The sequence below is a fragment of the Amia ocellicauda genome, chromosome 22 (assembly GCF_036373705.1).
Source record: "Amia ocellicauda isolate fAmiCal2 chromosome 22, fAmiCal2.hap1, whole genome shotgun sequence".
Taxonomy (NCBI): Eukaryota; Metazoa; Chordata; class Actinopteri; order Amiiformes; family Amiidae; genus Amia; species Amia ocellicauda.
Genome location: NC_089871.1, coordinates 11,541,001 through 11,567,279, shown reverse-complemented (window position 1 = coordinate 11,567,279; position 26,279 = coordinate 11,541,001). Strand labels below are relative to the sequence as shown.

At 51.1% G+C, this 26,279-nt stretch overlaps 2 protein-coding genes across 3 annotated transcripts; both read left to right on the top strand.

The window, feature by feature from the left end:
* The first annotated feature begins 1,744 nt into the window (after window positions 1–1,744).
* dot1l (DOT1-like histone H3K79 methyltransferase) lies at window positions 1,745–23,336 on the top strand. Of its 2 annotated transcripts, XM_066695797.1 has the most exons (28): window positions 1,745–2,322; window positions 9,489–9,532; window positions 9,876–9,950; window positions 10,326–10,389; window positions 10,532–10,760; window positions 10,865–10,959; window positions 11,120–11,182; window positions 11,549–11,604; window positions 11,821–11,900; window positions 12,029–12,097; window positions 12,252–12,358; window positions 12,886–12,927; window positions 13,118–13,210; window positions 13,294–13,558; window positions 13,769–13,882; window positions 13,997–14,088; window positions 14,345–14,446; window positions 14,526–14,663; window positions 14,772–14,897; window positions 15,056–15,498; window positions 15,637–15,754; window positions 15,848–15,994; window positions 16,099–16,195; window positions 16,414–16,994; window positions 17,258–17,463; window positions 17,686–17,759; window positions 17,859–18,647; window positions 21,150–23,336. In XM_066695797.1, the coding sequence occupies exons 1-28, from the start codon at window positions 2,239–2,241 to the stop codon at window positions 21,155–21,157; spliced, it is 4,401 nt and encodes a 1,466-aa protein (XP_066551894.1). In that variant the 5' UTR covers window positions 1,745–2,238; the 3' UTR covers window positions 21,158–23,336. The 2 variants fall into 2 exon arrangements, with proteins under 2 accessions (XP_066551894.1, XP_066551893.1); XM_066695796.1 differs by lacking the exon at window positions 21,150–23,336 and having other exon boundaries at window positions 17,859–19,799.
* On the top strand, window positions 19,121–20,598 carry LOC136718498 (uncharacterized). The gene is made up of 2 exons (XM_066696256.1): window positions 19,121–19,142; window positions 19,799–20,598. The coding sequence occupies exons 1-2, from the start codon at window positions 19,121–19,123 to the stop codon at window positions 20,596–20,598; spliced, it is 822 nt and encodes a 273-aa protein (XP_066552353.1).
* Window positions 23,337–26,279: the final 2,943 nt, after the last annotated feature.

Genomic DNA, 26,279 nt, shown 5'->3' with positions numbered 1-26,279 from the left:
AACGGGAGCCCGAGATGCACAGGCCGCTCACCGGCCGGGTTCGTCCGTGCTCCCCGTCCCTGCGAATCAAACCGCGACGGCCGCCTGGTGGGCAGCGCTGGTATCGCAGCCTCCTTCTACGCGCCGCAGCGGAGGTCGATGCGCACAGATGACTCGGGTGATTCACTAAACTTTGTGAAGTCGAGAGAGAAGTCGTGCCCGGTTTCAAATCCAGCCGGGGTCAAAAAGAACGAACACAGCCCTGCCCCCCCACTCGTGCACTGACACACATTGTGCATGATCACACCGCTGACTAATCAGAAGCTGGCATCACGATTTCCACCATCACTATCATCATCATCGCCATCATATACCTGCACACGCATCCCCACGCCGTAAGCACAGCCCCCTCCCTCCCACACACGCACCGTGCGCCCTGTGTGATCGTGCATGGAGAGGGGGCACCGGCTCATTCGCTGCCAAGAGCAGCATCGTGCCAGGCCGCTGCGACTGGTCACCGGGGTCGTGTCCGTGAGTGGGCGAGGCAGGACTCGGTGTGTGTGTCAGTGCCAGTGTGTGTGTGTGGAAATGGATCCTTGTGTGTTTGAATATGGGCTCAGTATCCATGCTATTTGGACACTGCAAACAGCCAGTTGTGTATACATCTGTGTGTGTGTTTGATCTCATGGTATTACAAATAAATTGCATTGTAATAGACATCAACCAATACATGCATATACTAATGTGTGTGTGTGAAAATGACGTAGATGTCCGCCGTAGTAGTAATACCCAGCGCGGCCACAGCGCACGAAATCCCCGAGCATCACAAGCGCCACTGCAGCCTGCAAAACCCCCACAATTGTTATAGACACACACATGCACAGCGGTCCTGAGACAATGCCAACAATCATTAGACTATAGTCTCTCTCTATTACTCAACCAGTCTTATGATGATGATGATGATGATGATGCTATATTCAGGTCGATTGCGGTTCAGGGAGGACCCGTGCAAGTGCAATGCAAAGAGTTATCGCAGTGGCGTCCTAAACAAGACACAAAGTCACAAGATCCAACAATACATTAACAGATGAGGTGCAAACGTGTGCAGGGCGACGTGAATAGAGAGTATGCAGGACAAAACACGTGTCTAGTGGGTAAGGGCAGTGATGAGAGGGCATCGGCACAGGGGGCAATGGCGGCGACAGGGCAGATGTGCCCAGAGGTGACGCGGACGCTGCAGGCTACGTGGTCTGACTGGCCTGTATTATGTCATTGGTCCCATAGTCTTCATCACCTAGGAAGAGGCTGAAGCAGTGTGGATATATATACATGTATGCATATCTATATAGGAAGTAGTGTGGCTCAGTCATCTGCCATTATAGCTCCTTTAGATTGCCACTGGATATCAGAATATGTGTGCATGTTGTCTAGTGTTACTTTTAAAACAAGGAACCGTCCAGCACTTCCACATTAGGATTGCAATTGAATTACAATGCCCCCAAAAAAACTTTAAAAAGAAAGTGAAACCAGCAGAAACATGAAAAACGGACATATATAAAGGATATAAAGATATAAAGGAATACACAAGAGAAAGAGAATACGAAATAAAGTGGTGTCACAGAAATATCCTAATCCAGTTCTCCCATTGTGTGGATCTGCGGGCTCCACACACACAGGCACGCAAACGGGCTTTTGTCTCGGCTGCAGCGTGGAGGGGAGGCGCCCCCGCCGCCGGGAAATGGTACGTCCCGCCCATTGGCCGTTATTGGCAGCGGCCGACTCGATTCAAACTCTCCCCCGGCGGCGGAACAAATCCCCCGCCATCGTCACCGTCGCCAACGGGAGGCGACCCGGCCACGACAGACGCGTCCCTCCCCGCCGGTGAGCCACCGAAAACCCCCTTCTCCCCGCACGATTCCGCCTTTCCCCGCCCGCCTCCCTCTCTCCCCCACCCCCGGCCCTCACTCGCCTTGGTAGGCGCCAGGCTGAGCTCGTTTTCTGACGCCGGTTCAAGATGGCGGCGGCACGGCTGGAGGGTCAGAGCCGCTCGAGCTGAGGAGTTACTGGATAAAGGAGAGGAAGGAGAGAGAGAGAGAGAGGCCGGCCATAGCAGGAGATAAAGGAGAAGAGAGGGCCGGCCCGGAAATCGCCGACCGACCCCCCACACTCCTCCGCCGCGTCCCCTCCTTCCAGTCGGCGATATTGCTGTGGAAATGTGCGGTTTCTAGCGCGGCTCGGTATGCGGAGAGGAGGCTGTGTATGATGGGAGAGAAGCTGGAACTGAAGCTCAAGTCGCCGGTGGGGGCCGAGGCTGCCGGCTACCCCTGGCCGCTGCCCGTCTATGTGAGTACTGACCTCCGCACGCCGACGGGTAGGGTCTGCGGCGAGGGGAAGCGACACCTTCCCCCTGCCTCGTTTCATACAGCAGTTTGGGAACTGGGGGATTCATCCGGACCGTTATCGTGGCGGTTGGGGGTTCGGGGTTTATTCCGCCTCATGCATGCTAGTGTATGGGAGCCAAGTGGCCGTGCAGTTGGTTATTATAATGCAAACTTTTGGGGTGGATGCAGTCTGACACAATGGGAGAGGTCTGCACGGCCAGGGGAGTCGCTGGAGCCGTGCAGACAACAGCCAGGGATCTCTCTCTCTCTCTCTCTCTCTCTCTCTCTTCTCTCAGATTCAAAAAGAGCTTTATTGGCATGACAGGGTTAACCCCGTTTTGTCCAGGCGTTCACAGGGGGGATCCAGTGCAAATACAGGGCAGTGCAGTGGGCAACTAATATAAATACAATACCCAACTTTACAGACATGCACTCTCCTCCTCCCTCTCTCCGGTGGACGGGTGAATGTCGTTGACGTAGATGGTGGCAGTTCGCGTTTGCATTCAAAGTCGGCTGTTTGAGAGAGTGCGCTGTTCCTAGTAAAGCGGGTCAGGCTCTGTGTTGATTGCATTGGCCGGCTAGTTGCAGGATAGGCTGGCCACCATTGCAGTAACCTGACCGAGGTGATGTCTGTGCCCGTGAATGCAAGCGGACGTGCCCGGATCGGGGCTGTGGTGGTGGGGTGCAGTTTAGTGGGTTAGTTAGTCGGTGGTCGACTATTATTGTTTTGTCGCGCATGCGCACAAATCGCTCACTCCAGAAATCTGCTTGTCAATTTGCACACCGAACCTGTGAATACTTTCATCTGTGCTGTTTGTTTGAACGGATATATTTACAAAAATACTTTAATAATAATAATACAACTTCGCTGGTCTTTTTAATTGGAAAATAAACCCAGCCCCTACCAGACAGAACATAGTTGTGTCCACTTTATTTTGAGTGACACATCAGCTAAGTGAATATTGTCCCGTAACCCAGTGTGATATAATTACAATCGTGATTACAGTATTTGTCTTTAGCCAGGAAATAAAGTTTCTTAAAGGCAACGTGTCCATGCGAAGAGTTCCCACCGTGACGTCGCCGTTTGTTGTGACACACGTAGGACTGGCGTGCGCACGTATTGGCGTCACCCGGGGAAAAGTAACCGCAGGTTTATTCCGCCGAGTCCAGGCGTTACTGCAAATCGCGCTTGTTGTGCTTTACATTGGTTTTGTGTTGTAAATGCATAGCCCCCCACCCCCCGCTTCGACAGGACAGTGTGCTCAATCGACCGGTTTATCGTGCTCCTCTGTCTGAGATGATCGTGACACACACAGCGATCGATCCGCACCATCAGGTTGTTCCTGTTTGTAGCACCTTGGATGTGACGTAGAGTCTGCGCCCGCTTCCCCGTGTTGTTCACTTATAGATTCATTTTGATCTCAAGGGTCATTTCGGATAGCTATTGAATTGGAGCTCAGTGCGTTCACATTATTGTTCTGTAAGATTACTTTATATTGCACAATTATATGGTGCTCTGTTGTGCAAAAGTTGCATTATAACGATGGCGTCTTGCAAAAATGATTTGTAAAAACGTTTTGAAATGTTCCTTTAAGTGCCTTCATTTTCAATGTGCTGCACAGCCTTGATATAAAACGCCCAATCCAAAATATTGATGTTATTGTGATTACGATTTGTTTTTAAAATATACGTGCCTCTTGTTTAGTTTGTTTAACGGGAATCCCGAGTTACGTTGTTGTGCTCCTATCCTATTGGGTTGATGCTGTTGCTTGCACACTGCATGTCCTGCTTTCTTTGACCACTTGTTGAGGAAGAGATTAGAAGTAGGTACTGATAAACTGCAGCCAGCTATGCAAAGCAGGGAGTATGGAGCCATGCATTAGATGCATGTCTGCTGGGATCTATGAATCTGACAAATTGAGATTTCTTACTGTGTGAAAGGCACAGCGGACTTGCAGACCTAAGGGTGGTCTTGAGGTACATTTGGCTGTGCGAATGAAACTGATGTGGAGACGAGGAAAACCGTTGCACCATGCTCAATGGGTTTCCCCCAGAGCGAGAGTTTGCATCAGATGTGGGCTTTCGTTTGGATGGCTGTGCAGCAGGATTGGCTCCTACCTTTTCCCTGTAGAAATGTATGTCTGTTGATTTGTGCATTAGTGATATGTATACCCTCTGAGGACTCCCAGCAATCCCAATGCCTGTTTCCAGTTTGACTCAATTGCTGGTGGGTGGGGGTGCGGGAATTTGTCAGCAGGTGGCACTCCTCTGTTTTGAGGTGTCAATTTATAGATTTATCATCCACAACTTCAAGCTTTGAGAGGAGGCTGTATTTATAATGTATGAACTAACATGTTCCCTCTAATTAACTTCCCTCTGTTTTTCCTGTATGAACAAACAAGACAGAGGGGAAATATTTGTGTTGGCAGTTATGTTGCAATGACTGTATGTGTGGGGTTGGTTTTGGGTGGGCTGGGAGAGTCTGGGATGTTTGCCGACGTCATAGAGGTGTGTGTTTGGGCGTGTGTTTTTGTTTGGGCGTGGGAGTCAGGGGGTCTGATCAAGATGTTGGATGACATGGTTATGTGGCATCTGGATGTTCTTATCTGTTTTGGTCTCCGTGGGGGGGAGTGTAGGCGTGAATGAGAGAGATGGAGACTGAGTGAGACAGAATGACGGGGTTGTGGTTTCTGAGTACTACGAGGGTGTTTCCATTTTTCTTTTTTCTTTCTTTTTCTAAGAAGTGTAGTATAAAAAAAGTGTGAAAGAAACTTTGACTGTGGTTTTTGAAGGAGACGTGTGTTGTGTGTGTGTGCCTGCTGCCAAGTATTGTCTAGCTCTGCCTTTTGCCCGTATCTGTGAGGTTTGCGTGCGTTCTGATCATTTCTGAGGAGTTGATGAGAAGTAGAGATTTCCCCAGAATACCTAATGTACTGTGAAATTGCCCTTCCTAGTAGTCAGACCTGTTTTGGCAATGGTGCTGCCGCTACACGTGGAGTTGCTGACGGCGTGTTCAAAGAGCTGTTCACTCGATGTTTAACCCCCCCACCAAATTGAACCTGTAGAATTGAATAGGGCCTTTTTCATTTTTACCCTCCAGAAAGATGCTATAAGAGTTAGTTTTACACATACAGCTTGGAATTTCCATCTAAAATCATAAACAAATGGTTGTGATTCAGGAACCCAGCTTTTGACAGAATTATCATGTGTGTTGCAGCCGAGTGGATGTGTGGATCCTGGACTTAAACATGTCCCACAAGCTCCACTTACACAGCTGATCCTCAGTGGATTATATGTCTATGTCTATAGCTGTCTGTGTCGCTGGTATAACCCCCAGACACGCAGGCTTCGGGCCCTCAGCTCTTCCCCTCTTGGTAGCCGTTTGGGCCGCATGGGGGTGTGCCTGGGAGGCTGCAAACAAGGAACCCTGTGGATGAGGTGCTGTCCCACGCCAGGCATCGTAGACAAAGCTTCCTTTCTGTGTTTTTGGTGAATCAGAATTTGACATTGCAGACCCGAATGTAAACATTGTAATTTTCTAAAAAAAAAAAAAAAAAACTTTTTGATTAACCCTTAAATTGCCTGCTTTTGTCTTCATTTTAAACCACCTTTTCCAGGCTGTGTTGAATCTTGGTGTTTTCTGCACACTGCATTTTCTTGTAGTCTCGGAGGGCGGTTGGTCTCGCATCCCCTCACCACACAGCTCTCTGCCCCATGTCCACAAGCGGCAGTGGTGTCTTCTCTCCTTAGTAATGAATAAATCTTATAAATTAGTATACATTAGTATAAAGTGTTTTTTCTGCCCATGCCTCAGTGACCAGCAAACTAACCCTTTACATAATCGCCATAAAGCTGCTTCCTAGTGAATTTCAAAATAAATGTAACTGCAATGGTGGTCTCAAAACAGGCTTGGCAATATTGTATGTCCTCAACATGAAGAAACCTCGATTTTGAGTAAGCTGTTGCCTGTCAGAGAGTGTTTTAGTTTTCACGATAGGCGTGGGACTTGTTCCAGATTTGGCCTAAATTCAGCTTGGCCCGTTCAGCTAATGAGGGTGTGTCTCTCTGAGCTTGAGGGCGTGTGTTTGCTGAGTGTGTGAATTTCAGATGAATGTTTGAACGTGTCACTGTGTGTGTGCGTGCAGCGGTGTGCAGTGTAGCAGACTGTGTCTGTCAGAGGTGTGCAGCTGGTCTTGCCCCCTGCAGCAGAAACAATCGCCGGACTAGGAAGGGGGGAACCAGTCCTGTCCTGTACAGTCCTGTCAAGTCCAGTTCTGGGCGCCAGAGCTTTTGTTCGTATTTTTTTTTTTTTTTAAATGTCCCCTTAAAGGCCTGGACAGCAGTTGGCTCTGTGACGGACAGCCCCCAGCACAGACCTGCTAGTTATCAGGAGACCCAGCTGTCTGCATTAGTAACAGCCCTGCACTGGTATTGGGATCCACCCTTTCTAGCAAGGCATGTCACTACAGTTTACAAACAAATATATTATACATTTTTTTTTTTTTCTCAGTACTTCACTGTAGCTTTTTAAATATTTTCCTTAGCTGTAGGTTTATAACGTAGTAGTGTCTACTTGCATAGAGGAGTTGACTAAAGGCAATACATGGTAAATTAACAAGGGCATGAGGACATACTGAACGCTTGCTTCTGCACAGCCGGGCTCACCCAGACATCCTGTCTCTGACACACGTGCCCTCTCCACATCTGGCCCTGTAAATCAACCGAAACTGCTTCCATATGAATAACACCTCTGCAGAGTCTATAGACATTTTGTTCTGTGTGTTGCAGACCTCGTGCTTGTGTTTTGAGAGCTGTTGTCAGTAATTTGAGTAAATTATGCACTTGAATTATAATTATCGATCCAATTAGGGTTCTTTTTTGGTCTGGGTAAGGTTCAGCTTATTCCGCAGTAGACTCAGGCTATAGTGAACTGCAATACAGTCTCTCAGTTCAGAACAAAAATACTCCCTATTATGTAGGTGTTATGTTAATTAACATTGACAGAATGTGTGGATGTTTAAGAAATCTCATACATGAAAAAAAAAATTGGAGATACAGATGGCGGCAGGTCTTCCTGTTAAATTTAGATTCTTTAGAGTCCAGGATAATTTAGGTGTAAGGCTAATTAATTGCCAAATCTATATGAACAGAGTACAGATGAAGGTTTTAAAACCAATTCCAATCCCTGGCAGGCTGAGTTCTCTGGTTTACTATCCACCCGTTGTTTAAATTAGTTTGCAGCATAAACTGAAGCAGGGAACTGCAAAGCATGATGCAATGAGCTACCCGGTGAGAGTAATTGAAAACCGTGTGGATAAAGCAGCTACAGAAATCCAGGTGAAGAACTCCTGCGATGGTGGAATCACATATCTATCCCTCCCGAACCACCACCACAAATGAACTGAATTCCCTATTTATGTTCGTTGGCACTTCATAAAATTGTATTTGCAGATTTAAACGTACATGCGTACATAAACACACACGTGCATTTGCTCTTAAACGGCTGTGTTTCTATTCAGGAGAAACTGTGATTGCTCTGGCGTGTGTTGCTCGGCTGCCTGCCTGAGGCCATTGACACAAACAAACGAACTGCCACTCAGATCCCTCAGGCGTGACTCCCTGCATGCATTGTGCACAGGAGTGTAGAAAGGAACTAACTAACTAAATAAACCCAGAAGCGCACAGTAGGAGAGCAGAGCACTGAAAATGAGACGGTAACAAGAAACTTCCCTGAAGAGTAACTGGTAGTGACTGAGGGAAAGCAAGAGAGAGAGAATAGACAGTGGGAGGGGACAGGGGTAGGTTGTGTTTTTATTCTTTTGTCAATTCAACATTTTTCTTCATTAGTCACTCGTGCTCCTCAGCGTAGTGGTGGGGTGTGGTGTTACTCAGTTAGAACACCCAGCCATGAGTCACACTGGGAGGGAGGGGAGTTAGACAATGAGGGAATTACACAGAACGAGAGAGGCGGAGAGATGGAGAGAGACAGCGCACCAAAGAGGGGGAGAGTGAGTCACTGGCATGGCGTGTCGCCGTTTCCCCCTGCAGCTGATCTGATGGAAGAGTCGTGCTTCTCTCTCTGCTTGCTCTGCTCTCTCTGGGGTTATTTTTAGCCCTGGCCCTGCCGTGCTGTGCTGTGCGCTGCTGTCTGTTGTGTACACACTGCCAGGAGCAGCCGTCTCCCCTACACGTTCAGTCATATTTTCTGTTTGTATTGGCAGCATTTATTCACTTGCACACCTTCTACCAAGGGCAAGACTCCTTTGTCCTAGACATTTAAGCCTGTTTGTGATTTGTCTATTTCCCATGGTTAAAAATATTATGGGGAAATAGTGTGTGTGCGCTTAAGTTTATGTGATTGTACAGAAAACATGAAAACAACAATAACAAGAAATATTTGATATTGTGAAGGTGTAAGAGTTAACCAAACCAAACTATCAGTGCAGTGTATTTGCGTGTTTGTTGTGAGGCAGTGTGAGCCAGGCGTAGGCCCTGCCTCTTGCAGCTGTGGGCCTCCCGGGCTCTGTGCTGCGACAAGCTGCAGTAAGTGGGTCAGTAGGTCAGCCGTGGAATGGCTGGAATTCCTTGGTGTTTCAGCGCAGGAGGGATCAGGCAGAGAGGCCAGAGAGGCTGACCATGGCGAGCAAAAGCACACATGCTGTATGGCCAGGTCCATGTAGACTGGGGAGGGGGGAGATGCTGCTTCCATGAAACAAACTGGATCTGTAGTCTTGCTTCTGTAAAGCAGGGTCGATCCACAATCTTCTCAAATGTTTTGCAGCTGTAGCACTTTCATATCCAGGTTACAAAGCACTGCGGTTACTCTCTCGCACCAGATCTCTATAGCCCATGGGGCCCATAGCCCCACCCCACCCCGCCACACACTCGCACTGTATTCAACCACATTACTGAGTTTGAGTTTAAAAAGCTCTTTTGTATTCTTCACGGTCTCAGAGTGGTCTCTCTCTGTCTCTCACAGACACACACACGGACTTCCAGCAGCTGTCAGCCTGTCTGCCTGTGCTCTCACTCCAGGCAGTATCTGAGCTTTTTCTAAATGTATTGTACAATAAACTCCCATCTTCTATCTCGCTCTAATCATCTTTGTCCATCTCCCCTCCTGTGCAGGATAAACACCACGATGCTGCTCATGAAATCATCGAAACAATTCGGTAAGATATATTTTTCAACTTAAACATTATTGAGCTTTCTTGTGTGTATGTGTATATAAATATATACACTCAAATATGTGTGTATGTACATGTATACACACCACACACACAATGAAATCTGTTGGCTATTTCTACATTATAAGGTACCTTGTTTATTATGTTGCAGCAGCACTTCTATAAAACAAATTAAGTACATAAATGCTGCTTAAAATTTGTTTGTATTTAGGTTTTTGAAATTCCAGTGAGCAGCAGGCGCTGGAATGAGGACTGACTCTCGTTTCCTCCCTCCCTCTCTCTCTCTCTCTCTCTCGCTTCCTCCCTTCTTTTCTATGTGTGCGGACAGGTGGGTGTGTGAAGAGATTCCTGACCTGAAGCTGGCCATGGAGAACTATGTCCTAATTGACTATGACACCAAGAGGTGAGGGGGGCCTGGGACCCTGGGTTGGGGATCTTCTTGCAGGGGGAATCACTTGAACATTTCAGATGCAAAGTTACTCAACGCTACTCCTTCACATAACAATGATTGTGTTGCTCAATTGGCCGTGCACCCTGAGCTGTGGCGACTGTTTACAATCACAAGCACAGTGCTGTCTATGCTGGGGACGGAACTGGCTTCACCCTCTGGCCAAAGCTAAGGTGTTATTGAAAATGGAAGTTACGATATTTGAGTCTTGCCTTTTTACATTTTTTATCTATTTATTAATTTATTCTATGGTACTTAACCATATGGCACATGGATTTCTTGGCTCTCATGCGTTGTTCTCCTCTGTGTTGCTCACCCCCCCTCTTGCAGCTTCGAGAGCATGCAGAGGCTCTGTGACAAGTACAACAGGGCCATCGACAGCATCCATCAGCTGGTGAGTGCCCTGGGAAAGTTCTCTCTCTCTCTGTGGTGTCCCTCTCTGTGCTGTCTCTATCCTTCACTCTCTGTGCACCGCCCCTCTGTGCCGTCACTCTCCCTCACTCTGTGCCGTCCCTCTCCCTCTCTCCGTACGGCAGTGGAAAGGCACCACTCAGCCCATGAAGTTGAACACGCGTCCCTCGAACGGCCTGCTGAGGCACATCCTGCAGCAGGTGTACAACCACTCCGTCACCGACCCCGAGAAGCTCAACAACTACGAGCCCTTCTCTCCCGAGGTGTACGGGGAGACCTCCTTTGACCTGGTCGCCCAGATCATCGACGAGATCGAGATGATGGAGGACGACACCTTCGTGGACCTGGGCAGCGGTCAGTGCGTCTCCCACCCGTTTGCTGTCTGGATTTGAAGACTAATCATTTTTATTGTAACTTTGGGTGTTTGTTTTGTCTGACTGTGTGACTTTTGACCTCAGGAGTGGGACAGGTGGTGCTGCAGGTTGCTGCGGCCACGAACTGTAAACACTACTTCGGAGTGGAGAAGGCGGACACCCCGGCAGGCTACGCCGAGGTGAGACTACTGCTCATATCATATTGCATGCGCAACGCCCCCCCACCCTGGCAGACATGCAAATAAATCTCCGGGGGGGTCCACAGCTTTAGTCATACTGGCTGCCTATCCCTGGTCCTGCCCATGTCTGATGTCCCTGTCTGTCTTGTTGTCTTTGCAGTCGATGGACAAGGAGTTTAAGAGGTGGATGAGGTGGTACGGGAAGAAGCACGGCGAGTACACGGTGAGTGGGGCACCCTTTGCTCCTCTACAGGTGCAGCCCAACGATCAATAAAACCTAAAACAAAATAATTGAGATGAGCAGTAGGAAGAGCCTGCCCCCTCCCCCCAAATTTCTCTTCCACAGTAGTAGTGAAAGTAGAGAGATGCTACATGAATCGGCATTAAATCCAGTTAATCAGATCTCCAGCGCAGTTGCTTCAGCGGCAGGGCTGTGGCAGAGGAGCTCCCGGCTGTCACAGTGGGGCCCCCGGGGCCATCTCGGCAGAGTTAAGGAGGGGCTCGAGGAGGCAGGTGAGTGTGGCCTGCTCTGGTGGACGCCCTGACGCTGACCGGCCCGTACCCTTTGTACGCTTATTCTGTTTTGCAGCTGGAGAGAGGGGACTTCCTGTCCGAAGAGTGGAAAGAGAGAATAGCGAACACAAGGTAGGGCTACGAACAGCCAGCCCTCTTCAACCACGCCTCGGGCTGCCGGATGCTCACGAGCGCACACGGACATGCATGCTAACAAGGCCCACACATAAAACACACACACACAATGATCTCGTTCTCCCCCCTTCTCTCTCTCTCCTTTTCTCTTTGATGTTAATGTATTTGAAATGCTGCTCTTCTGTGCATTAAAATCCATGTGTTGTCTTGCAGTGTGATTTTTGTGAATAACTTTGCCTTTGGTCCCGAGGTGGATCACCAGCTGAAGGAGCGATTTGCAAACATGAAGGAAGGTCAGTGGGTCCTCTGTCGGTCGCTCTCTGTGCTCACCATCTCAGAATTCAGGACGTATCGGTGTTTCAGTGACTGAAGCCTCACGCTAACCCCCTTTTCCCCTCTCTTTTCTGCTCTTGTCTTTCAGGTGGCAAAATCGTATCCTCAAAACCTTTTGCACCTCTAAACTTTAGAATAAACTGTCGAAACTTGAGTGGTGAGTGGAGAAACATTATTACCACTACTTTTATACATTATCTGCCAAACGCAACTCATTTGTTCGGTGCTTCAGCTGACACGGACACCGTTCATTCCCTCTCTGTCTCTCTCTCTCTCTCTCTCTCTCTCTCTCTCTCTCTCTCTCTCTGCAGACATTGGCACAATAATGAGGGTGGTAGAGCTCTCTCCACTGCGGGGCTCTGTGTCCTGGACAGGGAAGCCAGTTTCTTACTATCTGCACACGATAGACCGCACCATAGTGAGTACCGCAGCCGCCCCCCTGCGTGCCCTGGGCTTCCGACAGCTGCTCTTGTCGTGATGTCACCGCCCTAGTCTGTGTGGCGCTGCTCTGGGCGACGGAGGCGATGCGAGCGTGTGTCTGTTGTGGTGATTTGCAGAGAAAAAGGGAACTGCTACCCCTTTTTTTTTTTTTTTTTGGTCGTAGTCCAAATGGCGCTGTGCATCTTAACGAACGGGCATCATTGTTTACCGAGAAATAAAATAAACCCGTGATGAAACTGCCTGCTTGCTTATTTAGAAATAAAGTAGAAGATACTCTTCAGCTGTGCCCTCAGCAGACTGCCCTTGCCAAGTCCCTCCCTCCCATACTGGACGGGTGCGACTACAGGTTTCTGGAGCACGTTTGGTTCATTTTGCTGTCCTGCTGTTGCTTGTTGTGTGCTGTTCTGTGTGGACTTGTTGTTTTTAGAGAGACTGTGCTCAGGACATCTGTGAGCAGCCGGTCCCCCCACTCACCCTGCTGTTTTTTGTCTTTCTTTCTTGCAGCTTGAAAACTATTTTTCTAGTCTCAAAAATCCTAAACTCAGGGTAAGAGTTGCCTCGTTTCCTGTTCTGTAGCATGACCTGTGTGTTTGTCCTTGTGTAGTGTTTGTGTGGACGTTTTTTTCAATGTAGGGTTTGCTAGATCTTCCACCTCCCGTGAAGCTCTAGCGGACACTACATTGAAAAACTGTCATCATTTCCCTGTTTTGACTCCCAGTGTTTCTTTTCTTCGCAGGAGGAGCAGGAGGCAGCTAGACGTCGTCAGCAGAAAGAAACTAAGGAGAGCAAAAGCAACACCACCACCCCGACCAAGGCACCAGAGCACAAGGTACCATCTCTCTCTGTCTACCCATCATTCAAATTAAAATTCAAAGTGGTTGTATCGGCATGACCAAACTTTATGGTTCTCAGGACTCGTGTGGGGAGGATGAGAAGCTGGGCATGGTGGCGCCGGTGAAAGTGTCCCCGGTCAGGGCCCGGCGCCCCCGCATCATCAGCAAGAGCCGCAAGCTGGGCAGCAGGAAGCGCGGACGCCCCAAAAAAGCAGCGGCCACCGCAGCTGCCACCGCCGTCGTCGCCGCTGCCACCGCCGCCGAGCGGAAGAGCAAGAAGAGCCAGAGCGCCCTGGATCTGCTGCACGCCAAGACGGTGTCCCTCTCCGCAGCGCCGCCTCAGGGTGAGAGTGCCCCACTGGGTTTTGTTTTTCTTTTCTTTATATCCCCCCCCCCCACGCGTTTTTATTGTCATAATAGTGGGCCTGGCAGTGTGGCACAACTCTGTGGAGAGCCACTGCGTTCCACTGACACACACAATCTGTATTTGCAGTAGTTCGGTAACGGTGTAATCATGTCTTTCTCTCCTTTTCTCCCTCCCTCTCTTTTGGCAGATGCATACAAGTCACCTCAAAGCCCGTTCTATCAGCTACCTCCCAAAGTTCAGCCCTACATGTGTGGGCAGTTGCTCCTGGGCCCGACTCCACCTGGCCTGCAACAGCTACTGGGTGAGATAATAGGAATGTGTGTGTTTACTGTCTGTAGAGGTGTGTAGCGCATCTGTCTACTGCACGTTAGACCCGAGAGGCCGATGTGAGCGTGGTGTCTCCTCTGTCTTGCAGATAGCATCAAGGTGCAGTATTTGCAGTTCATGGCGTACATGAAGACGCCGCAGTACTCTACCAATCTCCAGCAAGTCCTGGAACAGGAGAAGGTAAACCCCAGTCCTGTTATTACTGTCCTTCTGCCTTCCCCGTCTTCCCTCCCTCTCTTCCTCATCTGTCATTTCTCTGTCCCCCCTCCTCTCTCAAGGGCAGTTTTTAATTAGTGTGATGCTCTCTAATCTGTCCATCTCTCTTGCTCTTTGTACAGTAAGCTATTTCTGTCTAAGATTCTGATATATTCTCTCCGTCATTCTGGCTCAGTGTAAATTATTCATGTCTGATTTTCTCTCTCTCCTCCCTCTCTAGCTCAGACACAGTGAACTGTCAGGCCGTGCTGAGCAGCTCTTCAGTCTGTGTCAGTCTCACAAGGACAAGATCAAAGGGCTGTTCCACAGCAAGCTGGAGGAGGTGAGTGCCTCACACCCGCCCACGCACTCCTGCACTTTCACACTCGTGAACAGACACTGACCCGCCTCTCTGTGTTCAGCTGGGTGTGAAGGCACTGACTCTGGACGACCTGGTCCAGGCCCAGAAGGAGATCTCTGCCCACAACCGGCAGCTGAAGGAGCAGACCAAGCAGCTGGAGAGAGACACAACCGAGCTGCGGGACCAGAGCCTGCTGCTGGTGTGTGCCCTCCCCCCCCCAGCCACACAGCGTACACGCCTGTCTGACTGCATACACTCCTTTGAAAGGATGCTGAGTTTAATTTGCCCCTGTGTCATGTGTGTGCAGCTGAAATCTCGGTGTGAGGAGCTGAACCTGGACTGGGCCTCGCTGTGTCTCGAGAGCCTGCTGAAGGAGAAGCAGAGCCTGCGCAGCCAGATCTCGGAGAAGCAGCGGCACTGCCTGGAGCTGCAGGTGGGCTGTCCTGTCTTTAAAATTATATTTTTTGAGAATAAAAGTCTTAATAGATCTTTGTGCCAGTCAGGGACAGTGTTCCCAGTGTTCATACTGATGCTGAGTGCAGTCTGTGCTCCAGCCCTGCCTCATGGCGCCCCCTGCTGTCTGTCCCTCAGATCAGCATCGTGGAGCTGGAGAAGAGCCAGAGGCAGCAGGAGCTCCTGCAGCTGAAGTCCTATAGCCCAGGTGAGGACCCCCCCTACCGCTTCAAGGGCCCCCCCAGCCTGGACCCCCGGCCACCACTGGACCACGAGCTACCCAAGCACGGCCTGGGGGGTCCCGGGGCGGTCAACGGCCTGAGCCCCGAGCTGTCCATCAACGGCACAGCCTCACCTGGCTTCGAGAGGGGCAGCAGCAAGGCCGAGCTCCTGTCCCGCTACCTGCCCTCGCCCCCCGACCACGACATTGTGCCCCCCACCCCTGACTACCGCCACCGGCTGCAGGGCCACCCACAGCCCGACTACACACGCTTCTCCCCGGCTAAGATCGCCCTGCGCCGCCACTACAACCAGGACCCCAGCCCCAGCCCCCTGCGCGGCCCCGGTGGCCCCCTGTACAGGTCAGTCTGGTAGGCAGTGTGTGGGGGGGTGGGGGTGTGAGGTTGTGAGGTTGTGTCCACAGTTGCACAGAAAGCCAATCTGTGTATAAGGTCTCAGTGCACAGATGCACGTCTCACATTCTCTCTGATTGTCTCCAGGGGGGAGAGTGGCAAGGAGTGTGTCGTCTCCCCACCTGCCCTCGGGCCCAAGCAGTGCTTCCCCTCGCCGGGGTCCCCCGAGCTGCAGCAGAGCGCCATGCCCAGGAGTGTGGACAAGGTAACCCTCCCTCTGCCGCTCTCTTGCTCTCCTTCACTCTCGCTCTGTGTTGCTATGTTATTTTGACCGTCTGTGTCCTATCTGGCCCTGCAGTTGTGTAAGGAGAAGAGCCCGGTGGGCCCTGGGGACACCATCACCAGCCTGCCCATCAGTATCCCCCTCAGCACCGTGCACCCCAGCAAGCTGCCCGTCAGCATCCCCCTCGCCAGCGTGGTGCTGCCCAGCCGTGCCGAGAGACTGGTGAGTGCCAGCCTGCAGTGTACTATACTGACACATACACTTGATTTATTCATCTCTATATATTTTTGTAACCTACGTGTCGTTGTCCTGTGTCCCTCCCCCAGAGGAGCACGCCCAGTCCAGTGGCGCAGGCCCGGGACCCGTCCTCGCTGGACAAGCCGGGCCAGAACAACGGCAAGCTGCTCCATACGCCTACCTCAGGTATAGCCCCCTCCCTTCCACTGCTTTTGTGTGAGTGAGTAAGACTGAAGACAAACTGTCTATATCTGAACCAATTAGATAAAGAATAGGTGATCAGGAAGTGGAGTTTAATGCAGAGTCCTTGTTGTATTAGGAGGATAAACCCAGATTATTATTAACCACATTATAGCTATAGTGGCTGCAGTTAGAGTTCTCTCTGTCTCTCCCCCCCCCCACAGGGTTTTCCTTGGGCTCCATGATGAACGGTGGCTCTCACTCTCTGGATGCGGACGCGTCTGACTGCCCCCAGTCCCCCCACGCTGCCGCCGCCGCCGCCGCCCCGCCCCTCCTGGGCTCTCAGGCCCGCGCCCCAGGGCACAGCCCACCCCTCGTCACGGGGGGGGTGCTGCAGTACGCGGATGGCCCCCCCCGCATCCTCCCGGAGGGGGGGCCAGGGGGCAGGCAGGGGGGCTCGGACTCGGAGGCCCTGGAGAGTGATAGCAAGCGTCGCATGTACTTTTCCTCATCCTCCTCTTCCTCGTCCTCGTCCTCGTCCTCCTCCTCCCTGGGCGGCAGGCAGCTCCCCAGCGCCGCCAAGCCAGCGCAGCAGCATCATAGCAGCCACCACCACCACCACCATCACCATCACCACCATTCCCCCGCCACCTCCTCCGGCTGCCCCCCCCAAGACGGGCGCAAGCGCGGGAGGCGGAAGCGTAGTTCGGTGGGTGGGGCCCTGGCAGGTGGGTCCCCAAAAAGGAGGCCCCTGGCTGGGCTGGGCAGCCACCCCTCAGGGTCCCCTCTCAACATCAACTCCATGGTGAGTGTGTGTGTGTGTTGGGGGGGTGGGGGGGGTTATTACTTAGCAGATGCCTTAATCCATTGAGTTCATATAGTCTCTGTGGGCAGACTGGCCAGTGGCTTTACTTGTGAAGCCCCTGTAAGTTGCAGCTACACAAGAGCCTCCCTCTGAGTTGAATTGTAATATGCTGTTGTATTGTATTGCTTTAGGAATAGGAATAGGAATACTCATCTTTGCAATGCTGGCCCTATTAAAGAGTGCTGTGTGTTGTGGTCTGGCAGGTGAACAACATCAACCAGCCCCTGGAGATCGCAGCCATCTCGTCCCCGGAGCAGTCTGCACGCAGCCCCACCGCGCCCGACCTGGACCAGCCGCCGGTGCTGAAGAGGGAGCGGCCACTGGACCTGAACGGCTCGGGCCGATACTCCTCCCCCCTCAGTTCTGAGGATGAGGACCGGGGCTACCATGAGGACAGCTCCAGTGCACGGTAAGGGCATGCCAAGCACACGCGTGTATGTAGATTGACACCAGGAATGTAAGGATATGGAGTGCCATAGCACTCTCTCTCTCACACACACACACACACACACACACACACACACTCATGTGCATCACCTGCATAACCGCTGTCACTCTCCTGCACCAATGTCTGCAGTGAGCAGCGAGGCTCTGCGTGTAATGAACACTTTCCCGATTTTCCGGGTTTCAGGATTGAAAGGAAGATCGCGACCATCTCCCTGGAGAGTAGAGACTGTTTACTGAAGTCGGGGGACTGTGACAAGGGTAAGAGCCCCCCCGCCCATCCATATGAGAATAATCCTGGCTGTTGAGTTTAGATCAAGATTATCAATTAAAAAAAAAAAAATGTTCTCCCTCTCTCAGGCTCTGCTGGGCGGAAAGCAGCCTGCAATAGTCTGAACAGCATCGGTGGCAGTGATGTCTCTTCCTCCTCATCATCATCCTCCTCTTCCTCTTCCTCCAGCAAGTGGAAGTCAACTTTCTCCCCGATCTCGGAGCCCAAGCCCCTGCAGTCTGACCTGCGGCAAGGGGGGTCCCCGTTTGGCCTGGGCAGCCGGGGGGGAGGGGGCGGCGATTCGGACTCGGATCACAAGCAGCGTGGCAGAGGCGGGGGAGAGATGGGACTGGGCACGGGGGCCGGGGGTGGGTGCGGGGATTCTTCCTGTGCCCCCCACTCCGGTGGGCCACCCTACCTGGGTCACAACCCCTTCCTCGGCCAGCCTCCCTCAGAGACTCCCTCAGGCCGTGGCGGGCCAGGGACGACCGAGAAGCAGCAGCAGATGCAGCAGGGGTCGAAGGTCAAGTGCCGGGACTGGGAGCTGAAGGTCAGCAGCTGCGGGGGGGGCGGCCTGGCCAGCCAGAACCTCTTCATCACGGCGGCGACCGGAGGGATCCTCAGCGCCAAGTCCGGCAGCCCGGTGGCGGTGTCCTCGGGCTCGGGCAGCCTGGTGGGTTCCTACTTGGGGCCGCAGTTCCAGCTGGGGGGGGCCTCCTCCATGCTGCAGTCACTGTTCGGGACCCAGCCCCCCGCCAGCGTCCCCACCTCCTCCGCCCCCACCATCACCACCACCCACGGAGGCCCACGCCTGGTGAACGGGCATGGAGCCATTGGGCCCTTCTCTAGCACCGGCCTGGCTGGGGGGGCCGCAGGAGGTGAGCCTTGTGTGTGTTCCGTCTTTTAGTTTTGTTTTTCGGTTCCTGTTTTTCTCAGTCTGTGTTCTCCTCCTGCTCTGTAACTGAGACAGCAGGGAGGAGCCCAGCGAGCTGCAATCAGCGCGGCTCCCCAGGCGCCGCCTCGGGCCACACGGTGGAGCCCTGCGTGGGCGGCTCTAGTAGGCACTGTAAACAACACTTCTCTGCTGAAGGCCTGCTGCCAGTCGGTCTGATATTGTCAAGCGCGGGGGTGTGGGAGGGGCAGCCCTGTTCCATGGGAGCCACGATTCAGCAGGATCATCAAACGCTGAGCACTTTGAACTGAGTACCAGGGAAAGAGACAGAGATTTGATGTTTACATAAAAAAGAATAAACCTTTAAACAAAGTGTTCGGCTCTTGAAATCCCAGTTCAATCTGACTATTGAGCAATCAGGCCAGGAGCTGAGCACCAGGTGAGCTAAAGTGTAAATACATGGTGGGTGTTGAGCAACCTGGTGAGATGCCAAGACTGACTTAGGTAAGTGGTGGGGATTGGTTATGCAATCCCCTAGAGTTGTGCCTGGTACCCCCCCACAGAGCACAGAGGGGAAGGAAGGGTCTTTCACATCAGTATCGTGTGTGTGCGAGTGCACGTGTGCTGTTAACTGTACATCCTTTTCCGCAGGCTCCCTTGTGGGCCGGCCTGTGCACTGGAGACTTCAGCTTGACAAGCCTGAACTGTAATAGACTTGCTACTCCACAGCTGTGATTTTATTTTATTTTTGTTTAATTTTGAATGTGCCCACCTGTAGGGGGCGCTGTAGGGATCTCGGCTGTTCCAGCCCATGGCGCCCCGCTCTCCCGCTGCTCCGCATCCCCACGCAGGCTGTTCCTGTGTTTGTGTGCTGTGGGTGCAGAGGCCGCGGCCGTGTTGTGACTGGCACTGCCGTTCCGGGGTGTGTACATGTGTGTGGGAGGGGGCCTGTGACTCTCAATAGATTTGAATTAATTGACCTGTGAACACCAGGTGCATTTTTGCAATTGCAACCATTTTAAAGCAGTCGCCCGCTTCCCAGTTGTACACGGTCGCTCCCTGGAACGTCACGGCCTGCTTGTCGTCCTTTTGCTCATCTTGTCTGACTTGCTTCCTGCTATGCACAACCTGGCTGAGCCCCACTTTCTCTCCCCTTCCCACTCCCTGTCTACCTCCCCATCTCTCTCTCTGCCCCTCTGTGTTGTGTGTCCACAGGTATTTTTAACCACGTGGTGCCTTCAGTGACCTGCCATCAGTTTGGGGCCGCCCTGCCCAGCTCTGGTCTCACTTCTCTGCTCAGTCTCTCCTCCTCCTCCCCTCTGCAGCAGCAGCAATCGCTACAGCACCAGTTACCGCAGCCTCCGCAGCAGCAGCACAGTAACCCCCAGCCCGGCCCTGCTTTTCTCTCCCAGGGCTCCTCCGGCCTGAGCCTCGCCCTGTCGCAGCCCCCGCACAGCCGCACGCTCACAGTCTTGCACACCCCTCCACCACCCACCCTGTCCCTGCCTCCTCCCCCTCCCCTGCTCAACGTCTGCCCCTCCTCCTCCTCCTCCCCCTCTTCTCTCTCGGGCGAGCCCCCCCTGTCCCGCGCCGATGCCTTCCTGCCCCCTCGCCTGCCTTCCGCCCTGCAGCAGCATCAGAAGACGCCCTCCTCTCTCTCGCTCTCCTCCTCCTCCTCCTTTTCTGCCTCCATATGTGCTTCTGCCTCTGCTTCTCTGCCTTCCTCCTCCCCTTCCTCTTCTTCTTCCTCCTCCTCCTCCCGACCCTCCTACACTGTGCACCACCCTGCCCTGCACCCTCCCCGCTCCGCCGCCGCCCCACCACCCCCAGCCCCCCCCCACAGCAGCAGCAGCAGTCCTGTCAGCTCGGTGTGGGGGACCCTTGGCATGCAGGCCTCTTTCACAGCTCCACATATCCCCGGCGTCCGTCCCAGATAGGAGCCGGACCTTGGGAGGGCGAGGGGTGGGGTGGGATGGGTTGTGGAGTGGGTGGTTGGGGGGTTGGAGGCATGGGGTAGAGACTGGGAGGAGCAGGGGGGGGGGGTGGAAGACCCTCCTCGTTTCCGTCTGAATGAGAGAAAATGTTTTACAGTGGTAAGTGAAGTTCACTTAGAGGAGGTGTGATTTTTTTTTTTTTTTCGTACACCCGATCCCTAGCATTCATTTCAATGCGTGTCGCAAGGTGTGGCGCTTACGATTGTCAGCCAGTCCGTGAAGCTTGTTACAGCCCCCCTGTGCAGAAACAACACGAGTGCTTTACGGGATGTCTGTGAGGCACCAGTCAGAGTATTCATGGAGCACAGGGCGAGAAACGGTCGGGCACAGAACGAGCAGCTGAAAACGACACTCGTTTCCTTGCAGTTTGATCTGAGGCCTAGCGTCTGCCTCCCCTACAGGCAAATGGAGGCTTTTATTATATTTATGCTTTTAAAGTTCTGCAGTTTTCTTCATTTTCATTAATTGACTTCTGTCGGCCTGTTTTCCTGCAGGTAACTAAAGAATTCTACCTCAACCCTATGTGACCTATGCAAAGGAACGGTGTGGACCAAGACACTGTCTTCACACTGACTGGTGCTCGCGTCTCCGCAGGGAATCTCTGCGATCGGCATGGGTATAGAATCAACACACCTGCAGCTACACACACACAGACATATACGCACACACACACGCACACACACACTTGGACTCTGATGCACACTTGCGCAGCACTGTGCCCAGGGGTCAGAGGTAGTCCAGCACCTTTTGTGTATGTGTTTTGGGGGAGAGAAGGTTTGAAATCTATTCCAGGTCTTTGATCCAGCCTGGATGTCTCCATATGGGTCGCAGCAAAAGCCCGGAGGTTTGCAGTCAGTGGCACACTGAGGGTGCGGTAGCTTCAGAGAGGGAAGGGCTAGGGCCAGGGTGGGGTTAGTACCTTAAATCGACTGCCTTTGTTTAACACGCCCTGGTCCTGAGAGCCCCAGCCATTCAGGTTTCGCATTGCATCTCAAATCACTTCAGTCTGGAGGGACTCGGGGAAAGTCAGGGGTCGGTGGAGCCGCCACAGAGCTCGTCTGGAGGGAGGCAGAGGATAAAAGCCCTGATCAGCTCCTCAGGCAGCCTGAGGCTGTCGGGCGTGGAGTTCAGCCGAGCACACTACACACGCGGCACCAGAGTTTAGACTGCGGCCCAGTGCGGTGTGCTCCCCTCAGCTGGACCTCCAGGCTGAGCCGCCGTCGTCGTGCTTCTGCTCCATCTCCTGACGTCTTGATTGTTATTCAGTCTCTAAACTGGTTAATATTTCCCCAGCTGGGAGGTGGAAAGGCCTATATCTACCCTGACTTATTATACCTACCAGACTTTTTGTTTAATTGTTTTCCGGACCTTAATTTAACACCCTGGGCCCTCAATACTTCCAGCCGGTGTTTCTGTGAGGGTACCAAAGTGCGCGAGTCAACAGAACCCCCCCGGCGATTCACCAGCAAGGGCAGCGATCGATCTTCCATCAGCGGCTGTGGCCTGAAATGTGGGATACCATTTCTAATACAGCCCCAACACTGTCCCTCTTGAGGCTTTAGGGTTTGTTTTAATAGTAATATAAAGTATTTTTGGGGTGTTGAATTGCCGGTTTATGCCCTGTTGTTGGTCTCCTCTCAGGGCCTTCTGTGCTGAACCCTGCCTGTGTGCGTGTTTGTTTATTAATGCCTTTATTTTCTGTGGTCTCGGACAGTTTCTGGTCTGTTGCTTTGGCTGCGGGAGTGTGTTTCTTGGCTCATCATTGTTCTGCAAATGTGTATCCAGTATCAACTAGATATGAACTTTCCCTCGGGCAAAGTCAGCTGTTATTAAATTATGATTGTTTTTACATCAAGAATCGCAAGACGGCGTTGGTTATAGAGATTTTGTGGGAGTAGGGCGGGTGTGAAGGGGTAAGGATGTATTGATCATGTAGAAAGGGATCATGGATTTCCTGTTGAAACACTGACCCCTACTGGTCACAGTGGGGACTTCGCTTACTTCAGGGCATGAAAGCGAGCAGACGCAGGCAGGAGTGTGGGAACCTGGAGATGCTTAATCGCTCAGTCTTTTCTCATCTCTCCCACTCGTTCTGTAATTGTGTCCCTCCCACTTTTGAGTCAACCTCCACAAAATCACACACACAAGGTGCTGGCCTCTGCAGTTAATTGCACACTCACACACGCATGCTGACAGAGACGCGCCTGTTGTGTAAAGTCTCCCGCCAGCACGTGTCCCTTTACAACCCGGCTGAGTGGAACATGAGGTTTTCCATTGTGTCTCTGTGCAGCAGCGCCGCAGGAACTGTACACCAGAAGGACATTCACTAGGGAATATGGGGGGGGGGGTGGCAGCGGCAGCTGTGCCCGGCAAACGAGGGCAAGTGATAGGCCTCGGCTCGTTAGTCCACACCACCCTTGCTGCCTTCCTGTTCTGTCCGCGCCAGCACTTGGTTCCAATAAGCTCCTTAATTATTTAATTGCGTGTTGCTGTGCTACTTTTTTCTGTAAATAAATAATTAGGGTGTCCATTACCTATCCTGCGTTTGGCTTCATTGCAATGGCACGTGGCTGAACACCCAACCCCCCACTTACCCCACTGTACAGCAGTCATGTGTGTTTTTCCTGTAAATCGTGGACATAGCTCTGTGAAATAAATCTATACATCACTGTATATCCCTGGATTGTGCTGCTCGTGTAGATGTGTCGAGGTTCCTCTATTAAAGCCCAACGAGAACCATTGTAGCCACGCCAGGGACGGTGAAATGGGCTCTACTGTGTTGAACTGTCCAGTCCAGTTGGCTACATTGTATACTGCTCAATACACACACACACAGCTGACCACAGCAGCTATGCGCAGGTACAGACTGGTACACATTGGGAGGAGTCGGGGTGGGGTGTTCAGGTGTGCGTTGTTAATACTGATGGGTGGAACTGGATATGACACTATGGGGGGGGGGCAGTACTGCAACTACCAACACAACCTGTTGGTGTTAATAGTGGGATTCTCTCCACTAACACTGAATTCACTTCTTAATGATGCTGATGCTGATTCTGGGCTGGGATTGGGGGGGGGGGGGGGGGTGAGTTTTCATCAGTCAGTGCACTGCAAATATTCTCTAATCATTTAATTAACTTCATTAACTATCACAGGCATGTATAGACCAATTGAGTAAGGTTATTTGATCTTAAGTCATTTTAAAATTGGGTTTGGTGGGAATTCAGAAGACCACTTCAGGTTTTGGTTCCAACTTGGTCTGGAATCCATAACGGGATGTTTCTAGGCAGTGTCTTTAGAGGATGTGCTCAGACGACACTGGCTTTGTTTTGTGTGGATAATGAAATGAATGTCCTTTTGGTGTATATCTCGTGAGTGGAACTGAAACCCTGGCTGGCTTTGTGTGTGTCTGGCGGTTGTGTCTCGTGCTTTCTCTGAAGCGGGCGAGCAGTGCTGTGTCGTGTGATTGGATGAGCCCGAGCTCCACTCAGTGTCCAGCTGGATAAGTTCACTCAGTCAGTACTCTCTCACACACACACCATCGCACACGCTCACACGCTCACATCTCTCACAGGGAACTGCATACACCAATAAATTAATAAACTACTGGGGATTTTTTCACTTTGTTTTTCTTATTACATTTTTGTAGAGAAGAAAGTGTTGTACTGTGAATGGGAGTTTTCCTCCTCCGACTGTATAATTGTTTATAATTTAGATATTCTATTTATCCTGTAATTTCCATGATGACGATGTTTTTAATGTTATAGGGGGTTATTTAATTCCAGCGAGAGAACCGCAACAGTAGTGTAACAGCGTAGAGAGTTTTAAGACTTTGTGTGGGTTGAATTTGATGCAGACTCTGAGAGGGGGGTGGGGGGGAAATACACATGGTGCTACTCTCTACAGAACTCCAGACTTGTGCCTAATGTTATTTATACATCAATGACAACAACAACAAAAAAAAGAATAAATGTCGATTCTTGGTGCTCTTTGTACACTGGGGTGTGAGACCCAGACGTGGCAATATTCCAAACAGCATTAATGGTCCTTGTTTCTCTTCAAGAATGAGGGCCTTTTTATTTTTTAAGTTTTGTGTTATTTAAAATGTTTTTTTTTTTTTAAATATTGTTAAGGCCCGGTGTACAAAATACCGACACTGCACGTCTCGATTTATAGCCATCAGAAACACTGGCACAGGGTCACCGGAAACACAAAACGTTTTCACTGTGTGTAAATATCTGTGGAAAAAGAAACAAAACAAAACAAAAAAACACATTGTTTTGCTTTTTTCTTTTGTTTTGAGCTACTGTGATCTACAATTGCAAAGAGTCTTTCATCTGGACAAATATGGGTGGGGGGGGTCCGAGACAAGGAAGTTTTGTCGGGTGGGAGGGGGGTGTTTTGTTTATTTTTACGTTGCATTTATTTTCTAATCTGGTGCTCAGCTGAGGGACATCGGTAACGACACTCGTTTCTCAGGAGAACCCCACACCCCCCAGTGATGTGCGTGGCGAAGGGTCCAGTTCAGGGGTCACCGCAGTAGGAGTTGTCTGCTGTCTCCTGACAGGAGTGTGACACAAGTTCGTGCTCGCTACAGTACAGGAGAGTAGCAGGTGTAGTGAGCAAGGGAGTAGAGAGAATGATGGAAGTCCACTGCTTTTCTCTGGATTTTAGAATTATTAAAAAATAAAATGACTAAAAACAAATAAACATCGTACTAGTGGGAGCAAGTAGAGCAGAGACGTTGCCTTTCGTGTTACTGTGTACAATGGTGCTCTATCATAGTTAGGTAGTGCAGGGGGTGGGGGGGGGGAATCATTAAAAAGGTACATCCTCCACCGAGCCTCCTGACAGCTGCTACCCAGATTGCGGTGAGGGGGCGGAGTGGCGGAGTGACTTCTAATGAACCAATTAGGCACTTGCTCTAGCAGGATGAAAACCAGACCCGGCCCCAGATCCCCCGTGCCCACTCAGGCCTGCTGGGGGGGTTTGTTGCCGTGCAGTGCCATTCCCCACACGGAGCCTGGGGTCAGCAGAGACCCGCTGGCTCTCGATAGTGTACAGAAACGCAGACTGGTGTGGAGTTTAATCATATATCCTGGTTTGATTTTTGGAGAATAGCTTGTGTGGGTGTGTTTGTAGTGTTTGTTTCCAGGTTTCTCTCTAAGGAGCGTTCGAGCTCACCTTGGCTTTACAGTCACAATGCTGTTTGACGGCAGAATAAGTTATTCATGTAGAATGTGATCCGTTTCTCACAGACTAGATCTCCACACAGGATGTGACCAGAAGGCAAGATTTTTTTCTTTTTACCAGCACTGAAGGGTCTTTACAATTATTCTTACTATTGTTATTGCAATTATGATTTATTGGTGTTTGATATTGCAAATGTTGTAATTGGTATTGCTGTTATGATATTATTGCTATTTGTATTATTCTTATGACTAAAGATCCAGGTGAATTCGAAAGATCCTTAAACAGTAAGGTGCTATCCTACACTTTAAACAAGGACAAAAACATAATGCAGCTATGAACTAATACAAACACACTCTCCTGACCTGTGTGAAGGAGAAGTGGGGGTGGCTTTTAATAAACTTTAATACATGAGTTTTGATTGGTTTTCTTTTAGT

Coding starts and splice junctions, on each gene's coding strand:
- LOC136718498 (XM_066696256.1), top strand. CDS start 19,121: ATGGTGGGTGTTGAGCAACCTG. Junction 19,143..19,798: donor GGTGGGTGTTGAGCAACCTG/GTGAGATGCCAA, acceptor AACCTGGCTGAG/CCCCACTTTCTCTCCCCTTC.
- dot1l (XM_066695796.1), top strand. CDS start 2,239: ATGATGGGAGAGAAGCTGGAACTGAAGCTCAAGTCGCCGGTGGGGGCC. Junction 13,211..13,293: donor CCAAGGCACCAGAGCACAAG/GTACCATCTCTC, acceptor TATGGTTCTCAG/GACTCGTGTGGGGAGGATGA. Junction 17,464..17,685: donor GAGGACAGCTCCAGTGCACG/GTAAGGGCATGC, acceptor TCCGGGTTTCAG/GATTGAAAGGAAGATCGCGA.